Source organism: Geotrypetes seraphini, chromosome 4 (genome assembly GCF_902459505.1).
Source record: "Geotrypetes seraphini chromosome 4, aGeoSer1.1, whole genome shotgun sequence".
Taxonomy (NCBI): domain Eukaryota; kingdom Metazoa; phylum Chordata; class Amphibia; order Gymnophiona; family Dermophiidae; genus Geotrypetes; species Geotrypetes seraphini.
In genome coordinates this window covers 297,730,407-297,747,735 of record NC_047087.1, presented here as the reverse complement: position 1 = coordinate 297,747,735, position 17,329 = coordinate 297,730,407, and the positions used below count along the sequence as shown (strand labels likewise).

At 43.2% G+C, this 17,329-nt stretch overlaps 1 protein-coding gene across 1 annotated transcript in view; it reads left to right on the top strand.

The window, feature by feature from the left end:
• The window catches only part of COL17A1 (collagen type XVII alpha 1 chain), a 204,586-nt gene that overhangs the window by 123,148 nt on the left and 64,109 nt on the right, over nt 1–17,329 (top strand). The window contains exons 35-39 of the mRNA XM_033943541.1: nt 80–160; nt 5,223–5,258; nt 8,473–8,544; nt 10,021–10,122; nt 16,691–16,753. Coding sequence (XP_033799432.1) covers nt 80–160; nt 5,223–5,258; nt 8,473–8,544; nt 10,021–10,122; nt 16,691–16,753 — 354 coding nt within the window. The remainder of the gene's footprint in view (nt 1–79; nt 161–5,222; nt 5,259–8,472; nt 8,545–10,020; nt 10,123–16,690; nt 16,754–17,329) is intronic.

Here is a 17,329-nt window from a genome sequence, read left to right as displayed (position 1 = left end):
CAAGATAGGTCAATGTGGCTGAGGGAACTTTTGTTGAAATGTGGCTGAGGGAACTTTTGTTCATGTGTTTGCTTTCCAGAGGGCTTGTCATCTTATGCTCTTCCTGGCCCTCCTGGTCCACCAGGACCGATTGGCCCTCAAGGTTCACCAGGCATTCCAGGTAGGTAAACCCTAGCAGGTGACTCATGCATAGCTTCATTGGCTTCCAATAATTTCCAGGGTTTATTTTAAATGCGCCTGCTTAACATTCAAGATCTTGCATGGCATCCTTTCCCCTTTAATTCCCCTGTCTTGGAATTCTGTAGGATCGGATATCACCAGATCTACTCAAAAATTTCAATTGTCCTCTCCGACGTCGAAAGGCGTTATCTACATTGGCAGACTAGGGAAATCTCTCCTTTTCAAAATTATTGAATAGTGGAATCATTTTTCGGTGCAACTGCGCGATCTGGACTTTTTCCAACTAGTCCGAAAACATCTGAAAACTTGGCTATTTTCAAAGTTGCAGAAACCAAGAATGGGATTGTCCAAAAAGGAATGATGTGCACTAAAAAAGTGTCCACAAACTCATCTGAAGGTGTAGAGATCTTTATTCTTCCAATAGCATCATGGTACAATCAATGATTCCATGACTCGACACGTACATGTTTCGGCCAACAGGCCTGCCTCAGGAGTCTATAAATATATATACAGTGGTGCCTCACACAACGAACTTAATTCGTTCCAGGAGCAAGTTTGTTATGCGAAAAGTTTGTTATGTGAAACGCGTTTTCCCATAACAATACATGTTAAAAAAAATAATTCGTTCTGCAGCATAAAATATGCTAAGATGACATAAAAAAAGATAAATTTGTCAAAATGGTGAAAATGGTGGTCTTGCTGAGGCCAAACTCTTTGACGAGGTCACACTGTTTTACCCCACATTCACTCCTTCTAATTATTTCCCGTTTCATTTCAACAGAAATCACCTTCCTGCTTTTTTTAGAAGCCATGATATATAAAAAATATTGAGTTTATCTTAAAAGGACGACTGTATACAGTGAGAGAGGGCAGTTAAGCACAGTGACTAACGACTGCCTGCAGTGCCTGCGCGGAAGGATGCAATACATCGGCAGCTCGGGCGACTTCGTTGTGTGAAACGAAGTTCGTTGTGTGAATCAAGACATGAAGTTCATTGTGTGCAGCGTTCGTTGTGCGAGGCGTTCGTTATGCGAGGCACCACTGTACATAGATAGTATAAACAACAATGTAAAAATAGACAAATCTAAAATGTTAAGACAGCAATAAATAAAAAAAAACATTAATAGTGCATTAACACAGACACCCAAAAATGCATGTACAATAAATAAAATTATAAACCAGTATAATTATATCAAAAAAATAATAATATAATAAAAACATATTTTAATCTAAAAAATAATTTAATCCAACCGACATATAACATATGGCTAATATCATACAAAACTGTAAAATACATAAATTACCATTCATACAGAAACTAATAAAATGTAGACACCAATTAAAAACATATGTAAAAGTAACTATATATCATAAAAACACCCAGTGAGCAAAAAAATAGGCAATGAAAAGCAAAAAAACCACATACCTTAGGAATCACAGAACAAGAGATGGACTTACTGCCCATGTGTTTTGGCAGTAAGTCCATCTCTTCTTCTGTGATTCCTAAGGTATGTGTTTTTGATAGCGTTTTGTCAGATTGAATTGCTCCACACACCAGTTTTTAGATTTCATTTGAAAAGTGGTACATTCCAAGTGTTTTGGCATCAAGTCTATTTTTTGTTCTGTGATTCTTAAGACTCCTGAGGCAGGCCTGTTGGCCGAAACATGTACGTGTCGAGTCATGGAATCATTGATTGCGCCATGATGCTATTGGAAGAATAAAGATCTCTACACCTTCAGATGAGTTTGTGGACACTTTTATAGTGCACATCATTCTTTTTTGGACAATCCCATTCTTGGTTTCTGGCATTTTATTTGTGGTTTTGTTGTTCCCCTGTTTTGTATTTTCAAAGTTGTAAATTCCGCTCCTCTCCATAGTATTCCCAAATTCACAATGTACTTGTTCTCTGTTCTAATTTTTGTAAACCGTGCCGAACTCTGTTGTTATAGAGAAGATGCGGTATATAAGCCTAAGGTTTGGTTTTGTTTCATTTAGCTTTTGCGCTGAATAAACATAGGGCTCCTTTTACTAAGGTGCGCTAGCGTTTTTAGCGCAAGCAGGCTGTTACCGTGCGCTACGCGGCCAGAACTAACGCCAGCTCAATGCGGGCGTTAGCGTCTAGCGCGTGGGGCAATGTGGTGCGTGCTATTCCGCACGTTAAGGCCTTAACGCAGCTTCATAAAAGGAGCCCATAATTTTAATCCAAATACAGTGGTGCCTCACACAATGAACTTAATTCGTTCCAGGAGCAAGTTTGTTATGCGAAAAGTTCGTTATGTGAAACGCGTTTTCCCATAACAATACATGTTAAAAAAAATAATTCGTTCTGTAGCATAAAATATGCTAAGATGACATAAAAAAAGATAAATTTATCTTGTTAGAGCTGTTAGCATGATATAGAGGGGATATATGTGAAGGGGAGGGGAGACAGGGGTTTTGTTGATCCTTGCTGTGTATTATAATCACCCCCCACATACTCCCCAGTACCTTTTTAATCATCCCCCCTCGGTACCTTTTTTAATTCCTCCCATCTTTCCCAGCCAGTGGCGTACAGGCCAGAAGCGCAGAGATCAGGAGCAATTCCTCTGCACGCCTGTGTGGGCCCATGCCGATCTCCGAATGGCTGCAGTTAGTTCTTGTGAGTCCCGCGAGAGCTGACTGCAGCCATTCAGAGATCAGCGCAGGCCCAGGCAGTAGCACAGAAGGCTTGCTCTTGATCTCTGTCTGCGCTTCTGGCTGGGAAATTTGCTAGACCACCAGTTCGAGTGAGCGGGTGAGAAAGTTGCAGCAGTGGTGGCTTTTTTAAAAAAATATGTGGCGGCGGGGGGAGGTTTAAAAATATGCAGTGGCGGCAGAGACTTAAAAATATGCAGCAGCGGCGGCAAGGGGGTTTAAAATATGTAGCGCCACTGCACAGGGAGCCAGGCGGAGAGAGGGCAGTTAAGCGATGCAGCTCGGGCGACTTCGTTGTGTGAAACGAAGTTCGTTGTGGGAAGCAAGACCTGAAGTTCGTTGTGCGCAGCGTTCGCTGTGCGAGGCGTCCGTTATGCGAGGCACCACTGTATAACAAATACGTTATGATTTCTACATTCTTTTTTAAAACGTGCCTTCACATTTTTAACATTCGATTTCAATCGTCATCCTAATGGGAGATTATGGGAGAAAAACCAAGAGGAAAGAACTTCATTATCAGAATTGTTACAGATCTGTAAAAAAATAAATAAATAAATAAATGAAAACTAATGCCTAAACATAACATAGTAGATGACGGCAGATAAAAACCCGAATGGTCCATCTAGTCTGCCCAACCTGATTCAATTACACTTTTTTATTTTTTTTCTTGGCTATTTCTGGGCAAGAATCCAAAGCTCTGCCCGGTACTGTTCTTAAGTTCCAACCACTGAAGTCTCTGTCAAAGCTCACTCCAGCCCATCTACACCCTCCCAGCCACTGAAGCCCTCCCCAGCCCATTCTCCACCAAACGGCCATATACAGACACAGACCGTGCAAGTCTGCGCAGTACTGGCCTTAGTTCTTCATTATTTACTATTATTTTCTGATTCTAGATCCTCTGTGTTCATCCCACATTTTTTTGAACTCCGTCACCGTTTTCCTCTCCACCACCTCTCTTGGGAGCGCATTCCAGGCATCTACCACCCTCTCCGTAAAGTAGAATTTCCTTACATTGCTCTTGAGTCTACATAAGAGACTAGCCCCCTCTTTTACGAATGCATAGTGTGGATTTTAGCGCCGGCAGCGGCAGTAACTGCTCCGACGATCACAGGACTTCTATGATCATCAGAGCAGTTACCGCCACTGCCGGCGTTAAAACCCGCACTACGCGTTCATAAAAGAGGGGTAGATTCGGTCAATGGTGCTGAAAAACGCGCAAAGCTTATTCTGTGAACGTTGCTCCACATTGCGCACCATTTAAAGAACAGCACCTTGGCCCGGATTCTACAGACAGTGCTGTTGTCTGCGGCCGCTGATTGCGTCTCAATGGCGCGACAGCGCCATTTTCAGAATCGTGCCTTCGGCGAAGATAGGCGGTAAAAATGTAGGCCAGGGGTTTTACAAGTCCTACAAGGGCCATGGCCTCCCCAAAAACTGGCGGTCAGAGGAGTCGGTTATGGGCGGGTCTATTCTCCCACCCACCTCCTCCCGGCCGCTGTAATTTGAAGTCTTTGGGCAGCCACGGCGCAGCATCAATGAGCATCGCTGCCGAATGAAGACTTCTGGGTCAGGCCTGCTCATTGACACGCGGCAACTGCCTGAAGAGTTAAAATGACAGCGACCTCGGAAGGTAGGTGGGGGAGTCGGGAGCTGGGGAGAGAAGCCCTGCTCTAAGGTCCTGCTGGGCGGAGCTTTTGGCCAACCCCCCCCCAAACAAAAAAGTGTTCCACTGCCTATGGTGAATTAACCTGCTGTAAATCCTGCTAGGCATCTTTAGTGAACACCCTTGACCTGCCCATACTCCTCCCTTGGCCACGCCCCCTTTTATTTATTTATATACCACTTATAGCCTAAGTGGTTTACATTCAGCTACTCAAGTATTTTTCCCCTCTCTGTCCCGGTGGGCTCACAATCTCTCTAATGTACCTGGGGGAAATGGGAGATTAAGTGATTTGCCCAGGGTCACAAGGAGCAGCGTGGGATTTGAACCCACAACCTCAGGGTGCCGAGGCTGTAGCTTTAACCACTGCGCCCCCCACACTATAAGATTTGCATGTGGATCTTTATAGAATCAGCAAGATGTATGCGCAATGCAAAAATGTTGCCATTAACATGGATTTCTAGTACCCAATTGTTTTCACCGATTGGCTTATTAGCTAATTTAGTTTAGCGCATGGAAAAGTGCATGTTATAGAATCCGGGGGAAGATGTATCTCTAAGAAAGCAGAAGTCCAGTGCTGTAGCGTGAGCTGAATAACCCAATGTGTCGAAGAAGACGTTATGGGCGTTAGAATTTTTAATGCTGAGAACTGTATTTCTTGTACTTGATTGTTCATCTAATAATATCCTTCTTTGCTTTTTAAACCAGGTCCTGTTGGGCCAGCTGGACTCCCGGGACAGCCAGGTACTGAGATTTACATTACAGTAGATGATGCAAAACTGCCTCTCACTTGCTGTTGCTGATCTATTGCTCGACATTTCGTCTTAAGAAACATAAGAAACATAAGAAATGCCTCCGCTGGGTCAGACCTGAGGTCCATCGTGCCCAGCAGTCCGCTCACGCGGCGGCCCAACAGGTCCAGGACCTGTGCAGTAATCCTCTATCTATACCCCTCTATCCCCATTTCCAGTAGGAATTTGTCCAATCCTTTCTCGAACCCCAGTACCGTACTCTGCCTTATAACGTCCTCTGGAAGCGCATTCCAGGTGTCCACCACACGTTGGGTAAAGAAGAACTTCCTAGCATTCGTTTTGAATCTGTCCCCTTTCAACTTTTCCGAATGCCCTCTTGTTCTCTTATTTTTCGAAAGTTCGAAGAATCTGTCCCTCTCTACTCTCTCTATGCCCTTCATGATCTTGTAAGTCTCTATCATATCCCCTCTAAGTCTCCTCTTCTCCAGGGAAAAGAGACCCAGCTTCTCCAATCTCTCAGAATATGTCAGGTTTTCCATACCTATTATCAGACGTGTTGCTCTCCTTTGAACCCTCTCGACTAACGCCATATCCTTCTTAAGATACGGCGACCAATATTGGACGCAGTACTCCAAATGCGGGCGCACCATCGCCCGATACAATGGCAGGATAACTTCTTTCGTTCTGGCTGTAATACCCTTTTTGATTATACCAAGCATTCTATTCGCTCTCTTAGCGGCCGCTGCACACTGTGCCGACGGCTTCATTGTCATGTCCACCATTACCCCCAAGTCCCTTTCCTGGGTACTCTTATTCAATAACATCCCTCCCATTGTATATATAGTTATATAAGACCTCGGGCCTTGCTTACTAAAGTGCAATATGCTTTTTTTGTACCTAATACGTCAGGTGCAAAAATGAATTTACAGTACAAAGACTGTTGTGAGTCTGGCCAGCATCCACTCTGCAGTTATGCACAGGGAAGACACTTGCATTTGCAAAAAGTGCTCCTGCGCTGTTCACCAATGCATTTACTGTGGCCTCACGCATTTCAAAAAAGCCCCATCCTAAGTATTAACCCCCTAGATCCTGAGCCCTCTCCCACACCTTCAAATTTGTTGTAGACTCCTTGCTCAACCAGCCCAAATGAAAGCCCCAACTTTCCCCCCCTCCTGCCCCCCCCCCCAGCATTTACTGGAGTTTTCCATAGTGGTTTAGTGGTGAGGCAGGAGTGATCTCCGGATGCTCCTTCTCCACTGCTATCCCAGGTTCGAAATAGCAATGTGACTCTTAGTGGTAGTCTCACAGCACTACCACTAGGGGGCAACCTGCCAAACATCCATAATCCACTACCACAGGCATTGTCTACTCTCAATCTCGGCCCATAACCCATGCGCTCCACAACAGCATGCAGCCGGAGTGGGATTTTTAGTGTGCTGGCTGGCTTTGGTACTTGCAACTATTACTGTAGGCCTGCACTAAATGAATACCCTAAATTGTGGGCAGCGGCTTAGTGCATTTTAATAAACATGCCCAGGGCGGGTGTAAGAGTATTGAGTGTCCTACACAAACCTGCTGCCTTGTGCCCCTCCATTTACTTTCAGATCTCATGAACCCCCCCCCCCCCCAACAATCATGATTACCCCACCACTTCTCTCTGCTGTTAAAAAGTAGCATCTGTTTCTTTTACTTTGTGTTGTCTTTTTTTTTTTTTTTTTTTACTTCAGTTGAACTTTGGTGCCTACCCACAAACTCTTGCTCTACGAACAACCTAGTCCTGCCTAATGATTGGCCTGAACATGCTCCATAGTAAGAAAGCAGAGAAAAAAAAATAATTAGCCCATCTAGTCTCCTCAATTAGTCCTTCTGTATTGCAAAGTGCCATATATATTCCAGCCGCTAGCCACGGAGACTTGACTACTTGTAAGAAGCCAGAGAGGAACTACTCTGTCATTGCAAAACAAAATATTGCTTCTTATGCAAGTCAGTTTTGCTTTCTTCTCTCTGGGTCTTCACCATTTTGAGTAGATAAGCCTTCAAACTCTCAGTCCAATACCCACCCCTCTTCACCACCCTCTGACCATCTCTACGATAAACTAGACATCTACCAAAACTTGTGAGACCGCAGCCAAACATCCAGCTTCCTACTGGCCTTACATAAGAACATAAGAATAGCTGCTGACCAGTGCCCTAACCGAGACCAGCCCTACCTGCATACATTCCACTTCAGCAGGAACTTATCTAACTTTGTCTTGAATCCCTGGAGGGTGTTTTCCCCTATAACAGCCTCCAGAAGAGCGTTCCAGTTTTCTACCACTCTCTTGGTGAAGAAGAACTTCCTTACGTTTGTATGGAATCTATCTCCTTTTAACTTTAGAGAGTGCCCTCTTGTTCTCCCTACCTTGGAGAGGGTGAACAACCTGTCTCTATCTACGAAGTCTATTCCCTTCAGTATCTTGAATGTTTTGATTATGTCCCCTCTCAGTCTCCTCTTTTCAAGGGAGAAGAGGCCCAGTTTCTCTAAACTCTCATTGTACGGCAACTCCTCCAGCCCCTTAACCATTTTAGTCGCTCACCTGCTGGCAATGGCCTACACATTTTCTTGGTTGCTATAGTCTCTGAGTACCACCTCAGGGCTTGTGTCATTACTAGGTCATGCTTCATTTATTTCCCATTTGTTTTATCCCTATCCTTTTGGTGGACAGTACCAGTGGCATGTGTGAATCCCCAACTCTACAGCCCTGCTTTTTAAATTGTTTTTGTTACTTTTTGCTTGATGCAGCTTTTTGCTTGAGTAAGCAGCCTACTAAACCAGTCAAACTACATCAAACAAAAAGTAACCCCCCCTCAAAAAAAAAAAAGCAGGGCTCTTGGGCTGGGGATTCTCTGAACCTCCTGAAGGCCCTGACAGTACTGATCTGAATTTAATTGGCAGAGTATCATCTGCCTTTCACCTGCTCGACCAATCAAATTCAGAGCAGTACTGTCAGGGCCTTCAGGGGGGTTCAAAGATGAGTTCCTGCCACACTCTTCTTCACCCATCCCAAACATTGCTTGAATTTTGCTTACAGAGTTGGTTTACACGATCTTTGCTACGGCTACTAGGCATCTACCACTCTTTCAGTAAAGTAGCATTTCCTCGTGTTATAATATTTTTCCCAATCAGCTTGATAAAAATAATATATTTTCCATTCTTCCATTTGCAGGTCAAAAAGGAGCACATGGTGAGGCAGGAGAAGTTGTGTATGAGAGGAGGATAGAATCGTCACGAGCAGACAGTAAGTGGATTTCAAGATGTTTCATTTACTTCCGTGAAGTGGTATTTTTTGAGATGGAACTACATTAATTGTATCAGAAGGACCATTCTCCCCAAAGATGGAAAGAACATAAGAATTGCCGCTGCTGGGTCAGACCAGTAGTCCATCGTGCCCAGAAGTCCGCTCTCGCGGTGGCCCCCCAAGTCAAAGACCAGTGCTCTAAATGAGTCCAGCCTCACCTGTGTACGTTCCAGTTTAGCAGGAACTTGTCCAACTTTATCTTGAATCCCTGGAGGGTGTTTCTCCTATTTGAATCCCTGGAGGGTGTTTTCCCCTACAACAGACTCCGGAAGAGCGTTCCAGTGTACAAGGAATCCAAGACAAAAAAAGAGTGGAGAGAAATAAATACAGTAAATAACTATAAAGTCATCTCCTGCATTCTGAAGAATAATTTTAAAAAAAGGATGCACACTGTCACGGAGAAAAAAATAATCTAGCCCCGACCCCCGCTGCCTGCTCTTTTCGGGCAGGGAGGACATCCATTCATGTGCAGACGCTACGTGACGATGTCATGCGCACATGATGTCATTGCGTGACGGCGGCGCATGCGCAGACGTGCTCCCTGCCCGACACAGCTTTTCGAAACCCGGGCAAAGTGCTGGGTTTTGAAAAGCCGTCTGGACCCCCAGATATGTCCTAAAAAATAGAGAATGACACGGTGACAAAATTCATCACCGTTCCCGTCCCCGCCGATAACCGCGGGAAATAATCCCATGTCATTTTCTAGTGTCTATTTCAACCTCGGTCTTTCTACGTCAGCATTCTTCGAAGCAAAGCTTGCGGGTCAGTGGTTGTGGTCATTCATACTCTGATTCTTATGTGAGCCGAGGATAATGAAGCCATTGTGACATCACTGATGTGACTGGCTCTTAGGCACTGGTGGAATGAGGCATTATGACATCACAATATCTGCTCTGGATACCAGAGACTGTCATTCTTTAGTGTCTATTTCAACCTCAGTCCTTCTACACCAGCATTCTTCAAAGCAAAGCTTGAGGGTCAGTGGTTGTGGCCATTCATACTCTGATTCTTCCCTCTCTCCTTAAAGAATGACATGAAGATGGTTTCCCGCGGTTATCCGCGGGGACGGGGACGGGAACGGTGATTAATTTTGTCACCGTGTCATTCTCTACTCGAAAGGAGGAGATGTCCGGGGAAATCCGACCGTTTGGTAACCCTAGTCCTCCTCACCATCTGCTGAACTAGCAATCGAAACAAACTCTCCTTCAAATAAGCCTAGCTTTGCTGATTGTCAGTCTAGTGCTCTACCCACTAGGCTGCTCCCCCTATATCCTGCACCAATTCTGTGTAAAATCATTAGGCATTAGATGATATCAGCTTAATAACCGTTAGCCTCGTCTCTTGTTTCTCCCTGCATTGAGTTAGTCCAATAAAAAAGGTTTTGTTCTATTTCTAAATATTATCTTGTTTCTACAGAAATTGGTGATGCACAAGCTCAAGAGGGACACGTGGAAGCACAGGCAGGACCCCCAGGGCCCCCAGGTCCTCCAGGTCCACCAGGCCCACGAGGAATAGCAGGTAAACAAAAGCGACTAGTAGTATTTATCAGTGGTTCTTAAACCTGTCCTGGGGACCCCCCAGCCAGTTTGGTTTTCAAAATATCCCTAATAAACGGTCTCATAATACAGTTTTAATTAGCTGCAATGGTGTTGAATGGTAATGTTTTATGGGTAATAGAAATGGTGAATTGTTAAGATATTTATTGAGAAAAATAGATATAAAAATAGATAAATTATATGGAATTATGGTTTTAGCTTCTTCTTTTTAGAGAGAATAAATCTGCATGAGAGAAATTTGCATGCCTACTACCTACTTAATAGGCAAATCTCATAAACTACACAAGGACTAATTTAGCATTGCTAATGCTGTCTTAGTATTCAAGGGTCGATATTCAAAGCGATCTAAATGGCCAGAAACAGCTCCTAGCGTCGTTTAAATTGTTTGTCTGAGGCTAACTGGGCCTATTCGGTGGCACTTAGCTGGACAGTGTTGCTGAAAATGTCTAGCTAGTGCCCAAACCGGAACCATCTAACTAGCGGGCATTCCGACGGCAAAGTCACCGGTTAAGAGCAGCAAGTTGCCGTTGCGGGCTGCTGTTCTGGAAAGAGCTGCTTTAACCAAGTAAGTCAGGCGATCTGAACTCAACTCTTGGTCCTTTTATGCCCCCGATGCAGCTCTTGCATGGGCGAAACACGACTGTGTCAGACTATTAGGTGTTTATCGAATGTTGTGGTGAGTGCGATATTTTTATGGACTTTCTTCTGCTCTTTGTTTGTATTCAGTTCATCGTAGCTGGTTAAGGGCTGAATATCGCACTTAAAAGGTTACGTTTTATCGGCCCGTGTACGCCTGGTTATTCAACGTCAGTGTCCGGACATTGCCCAGCATTGAATATCTGGGAATAAAGCAGGTGGCAGTCAGCAAAGTGCTGACTGTTGCCAGCTGAATATCTGTCCCTCAGGCCCATGTTCTACAAACGGTGCCTTAAGGTAGGCGCTGGTTGGGGGTCCTACCGACTCCTAACTTACGTTGAAAACACTGTTTAAAACAAATTAAAAGCATTTTAAAAACAAAAAAATGGAGGTGCCCGCTGGTGATTTTAGAAACGGTGCCTGCATCACGGCTACAGAGGTTCTTTACGACGTCTGACGCCACTGTAAGCGGGGGAAGATGCCGGAAGGAGCTGTAGGCATTGTGCAGCGCCTCCGTAGGCATGATTCACTTGAAAGGTAGCTGCTGGAAATGTAGGTCTTGAAAAATTTCTGGCGCCTACCTTTCCCAAAGCCATAATTCTTTATTTTTATTTATTTTTTTTTTTTAATTCTTTATTCATTTTCAAAATTACAATAAGTGTTATATATATTCAATCACGTTAGCAATAAATACATCATTTACAAGCTATCATTGGTACATTACATAAACTCTTATCCCTCCCCCCTTCTCACCCCTCCCTACCATATCATATAGAATATGTAATAATAAAATATCCCCCATACACAATTAAACTGATAAATTTAAGGGAAACAATTTCAACTAATCCGTACAATATTTTGTTAATGGTTTCCACACATCCTGAAATTTCCTGAAATATCCCTGCTGTATTGCGATAAATCTTTCCATTTTATAGATATGGCATAAAGAGTTCCACCAAAAATTATAATTTAATCTTCTCCAATCCTTCCAATTATATGTAAATTGCTGAATGATTTATTCTCTCTAAAAAGAAGAAGCTAAAACCATAATTCCATATAATTTATCTATTTTTATATCTATTTTTCTCAATAAATATCTATAAACGGTGCTGTCACGTTTTTAAGGTGGACGATAACAATGGTGCCATTTATAGAATCCGGGCCTCAATGTTTAGTTAGCATGGGCCCTTGTCTTAGATAATCAAGTGACTCTTTGAGCCCTATATCTGGGAGTGATGGTAGACACAACTTTGAAGGCGTCGGCATAGTGCGCCACAGCCTCAAGAAAAGCAAACAAAATGTTGGGTATCATTAAGAAGGGTATCACGACCAGGACGAAGGAAGTCATCCTGCCACTGTATCGTGCAATGGTGCGCCCGCATCTGGAATACTGTGTCCAGTACTGGTCGCCGTACCTCAAGAAGGACATGGCGGTACTTGAGGGAGTCCAAAGAAGAGCAACTAAATTGATAAAGGGTATGGAAAACCTCTCATATACTGACAGACTGAAAAAGCTAGGGCTGTTCTCCCTGGAAAAGCGGAGACTTAGAGGAGACATGATAGAAACCTTCAAGATCCTGAAGGGTATAGAAAAAGTAGACAGGGACAGATTTTTAAAATTATGGGAAACCACAAGTACAAGGGAGCACTCGGAGAAATTGAAAGGTGACAAGTTTAGAACAAATGCCAGAAAGTTCTTTTTCACCCAGAGGGTGGTGGATACATGGAACGCGCTTCCGGAGGCTGTGATAGGCCGGAGCACGTTACAAGGCTTCAAAGAAGGTTTGGATAGGTTCCTAGAGGATAAAGGAATTGAGGGGTACAGATAGGAGTAGAGGTAGATCATAGGGATAGTCTTGGACCACTGCTCAGGAAATGAGCCTGATGGGCCGCCGCGGGAGCAGACCACTGGGCGAGATGGACCTCTGGTCTGCCTCAGCGGAGGCAACTTCTTATGTTCTGAGTAGTGGCTCGTGGCTGGTTATGGGACAGAAATGGGAATGAATGTCAGACCATGATAGTGCAGTATTTTTTTGTGAAGTTTTTCTACAAAAGGCCAGTTTTTCGTATGATTCTGGGTAATTCTAGTTAGACAAACATCTGTGTTAGTTAAGGACCGCGCCCAAATAGAAGCGTACGGAAAAACAGGTGAATAAAAATCTGAATATAGATGTAGCCAAGGCCAGAAAAACACACTATAGATAAATATTAAGAAAAAGAATAATAATATTCTCTTTATGTACTTTGCTATTAAGCCAGATCATAGAGGAAATTAGGTAAAGCGTAACATACATGCATAGAGATATTAAGAACTCCATCTTGGTTCCCTGCTGTTCTTTGTCCTCTCTGTTTTTTTGTTCAGCTTCCCGCCTTTAGCCTCGTGGTTCTAATTGATAACAGATGTGCTTAGGCCAGTTAGGAAGAGCATATTAGACTCCATATTCCAAACTGAGATATAACGTGTATTAAGTATGAATGTAATATATTGTGTTGTGTGTGAAAGGGGCCCCGAACGAATGAATGATGTATGAAAGATACGTGAAAGAATGGTGTGTACTTAATTTCCAATATTTTATATAGTTTGAACCTGAAGAAACACTAAGGAAAATCCTGAGGCAACATCTGGGAGTAATTAGAGTCAGAGACTGTTGCTTCAGTCTCCAGAATAGGAAGGGGGGCATTGGAAGCCCATGCTTATCACTGTGTGTAACATGAAGCTGTCAGATTTCCTCTTCCAGACTAAAGTTACTGTCAATTTAAGGAGAGGTTGAGAATTTCTCAGCACCCTGTTAATAATTGTAGAATTCTTTTGACTATGTTAATGTTAATTCAGAAATCAAAAGTAATTTTCTGAAAACTTTGTATAATTTTTAAATGTGGAGGAATGTTTCTTTGTCCAACTTTAAAACCACCCATAGGATTGTTATTGGTTGATTATGATGATGATGTCACGAAAAGCCAACAGCATATAATAGGAATTTTGGAGCTAGTAAAACGAGACCGTTAGGAGAAGGCCAGCCTTTGGCACCTCTAATGATCTCCCATTAGCGCAACGTTAAGCAATGATGCTGTTCTTTTGATCTAATAATGGAAAAATAGAAACAATAATTCAATAAATCTTGGTTATAATTTTAAAAACCTTGCGCTGGTGTCATTTTGCATGTATTATTGTTTTCAAACCTGAAGCTTTCACAAAGGCGTTGATGTCCCTTGCTCAGTTCTAATGTTCTTAGTAATTCTATTTTCTATATGTCAGGACAAGAAGCTAAATAGAAGTCCTCGTAATTCCCACCAATAGGAAAAAAAAAAATTTTTTGGTAGGGTTTGGCATGTATGGGAATAAAAAAAATGAAATTCTGTAAGGGCCACCTAAAGTTAGATGGCAGTAGGTGTCTGAAGCGCACCAAGCAGGGCCTAACTTAATTGGCTTTTATCAGCTTTAAGTGGAGCAATAATTGAACACGCCAATAAAAGCCGATTATTAAACAATTAACATTAATTGCCTCTTTGCGGCTGATGCCAAAATTTGCAATAGAGTAGACACCCCCGGATGGTGTGAATAACATGAAGAAAGACCTGGTGAAGCTTGAAGAATGGTCTGAAATTTGGCAGCTAAAATTTGATGCTAAGAAATGCAAGGTCATGCATTTGGGCTGCAAAAACCCGAAAGAACGGTGGTTTAGGGGGTGAAGCACTTATGTGCACGACAGAAGAGCGGGACTTGGGTGTGATTGATGTTAAGGTGGCCAAACAGGTTGAAAAGGTGACGGCAAAAGCTAGAAGGATGCTAGGTTGCATAGGGAGAGGTATGGCTAGTAGGAAAAAGGAGGTATTGATGCCTCTGTATAAGACTTTGGGGAGACTTCATTTAGAATATTGTGTACAATTCTGGAGACAACACCTTCAAAAAGATATAAAAAGGATGGATTCGGTCCAGAGAAAGGCTACTAAAATGGTGTGTGGTCTTCATGATAAGGCGTAAGGGGACAGACTCAAAGATCTCAATCTGTATACTTTGGAGGAAAGGCGGGAGAGGGGAGATATGATAGAGATGTTTAAATCCCCAAAATTACAAAAATGTCACTCACCAGCAGTGGGCCACCTCTCTAAGATCCAACATTGATTGAAATTCAAAAAGAGGTGGTGCATGCTAAAAACGTTTTTGAGGCTTTTTCCTCCACCTGTTTTTGAATTTCAGTGTTGGATCTTAGAGAGGTGGCCCACTGCTGGTGAGTGATATTTTTGTAATTTGGGGGGGGGGGGTTTTACTGTCACTACTTTTTTGATCTTGAGAGATGTTTAAATACCTACGTGATGTAAATGCGCACGAGTCGAATCTCTTTCATTTGAAAGGAAACTGCAATGAGAGGGCATAGGATGAAGTTAAGAGATGATAGGCTCCGGAGTAATCTGAGGAAATACTTTTTTACAGAAAGGGTGGTAGATGCGTGAAATAGTCTCCCGGTAGACTGTGTCTGAATTCAAGAGAGCCTGGGATAGGCATGTAGGATCCCTCGGAGAGAGAAAGAGATAATGGTTACTTCGGATGGGCCATTTGGCCTTTATCTGCCATCATGTTTCTATGTTACTAAATTTCTATGATGTCACAATGCAGGTGTAAAGAGCCTTAGCCAATAGGGAGAGGAGATGCAAATGTTAAGAGCCTTAGCCAATAGGGAGAGGAGGAGATAGTGGTTACTGCAGATGGGCAGACTAGATGGGCCATTTGGCCTTTATCTGCCATCACGTTTCTATGTAACATAAAAAATAGGCAGCGCTAGGCAACCGGCGCCTAGGACCCTGGCGCATAGGAACACCTAGTGATGCCTAACATGGAATTAGGCGCGGTTAGGGAGCGGTACCAGAATTAAGCGTTGCTGTGTGTGATTCTCTGATGCACCTAGTCACAGGAAATGTAGGCCTAGGGTCTGTTGTAGCTGCGAATCTGAATGTGGCGCTTGTAGATGATTGACAAGCGCCGTTTCCAGAACCAACCCCAAAATCTATATATATAAAATCGGAGGTATGTATGTGTGTATGTATGTATGTGTGTGTGTATGTGCCGCGATCACGCAAAAACGGCTTGACCGATTTGAACGAAACTTGGTATGCAGATCCCTCACTACCTGGGATGATATGTTCTGGGGGTCTCGCGGCCCACCTGCACACGTGGGCGGAGCTACAAACAGATAATCAGATTTCACCCATTCATGTCAATGGAAAAAATGTAAAAAGCTCCCATTCTCACAGTAATTCAAAAATGGCTTGACCGATTTGAACGAAACTTGATATGCAGATCCCTCACTACCTGGGGTGATATGTTCTGGGGGTCTCACGGCCCACCTGCACACGTGGGCGGAGCTACAAACAGAAAATCAGATTTCACCCATTCATGTCAATGGAAAAAATGTAAAAAGCTGCCATTCTCACAGTAATTCAAAAACGGCTTGACCGATTTGAACGAAACTTGGTATGCTGATCCCTCACTACCTGGGGTGATATGTTCTGGGGGTCTCGCAGCCCACAACTCTATGTTGCTTGCTCAAGAGTGGGTTCACCCAATAATTTATATGTTCTTGCTCCAGGTGGTGAAACTAAAATTGTTGTTTATAATCACATTTTGCGTTAGTTGTATTGTATTCATTTTGTCAAATATTTCACATTATAATTTGAATATTGTACTTTTTATTAAGCTGTAAAAAAATAATTTCATTCACCACTATAAAGTATCTTTATTTGAATCCATTTACAGTGTTATTGCTATAATTAAATACCCGTGCAACGCCGGGGCATCAGCTAGTGAATAACAAAAACAATCAGTCTTTGTGAAGGAATTTAGTCTCATGTAAGGAGGAATCCATCCATTTACTTCCATCTTCTGCCTCTTTGTCTAGGGGAAGGCAGACAGGGACCACCAGGACCACCAGGCCTGCCGGGATCTTTTGTGCCCACTTCAGGTAAGTGTCCTATTCGGGGGAGGGGGGTGGGGGAGGAATTACCACACTGCAGTACAATAAGACATTTTATGCAGTTTGGATTATGACGGGAGTCACTAACCAGCAGTACTGCTCAATTATTCTGCCCCCGGGGGCATCAGGCCACCAACATGCAACTCACTGCTTCCAGAGAGCCTCTCTTAAAGGGGCCAGAGCTGCACAAATAGAATGCAGTACAGTGATCTCTCCACGGTTTATTTCTTGAGGTGTTTATATACCGCCTATCAAGTTATCTAAGCGGTTTACAATCAGGTACTCAAGAATTTTCCCTATCTGTCCCTGTGGGCTCACAATCTATCTAATATTCCTGGGGCAATAGAGCAGTGTTTCTCAATTCAGTCCTGGAGTACCCCTTTCCCAGTCAGGATTTCAGGATATCCTCAATGAATATGCATGACATAAATGCAGTGTACGCAAATCAAGTTCATGCATATTCATTGTGGATATCCTGAAATCCTGACGGGCTAGGAGGTTACATTACATTAGGGACTTCTATTCCGCCTATACCTTGCAGTTCAAGGCGGATTGCAAAAGAGC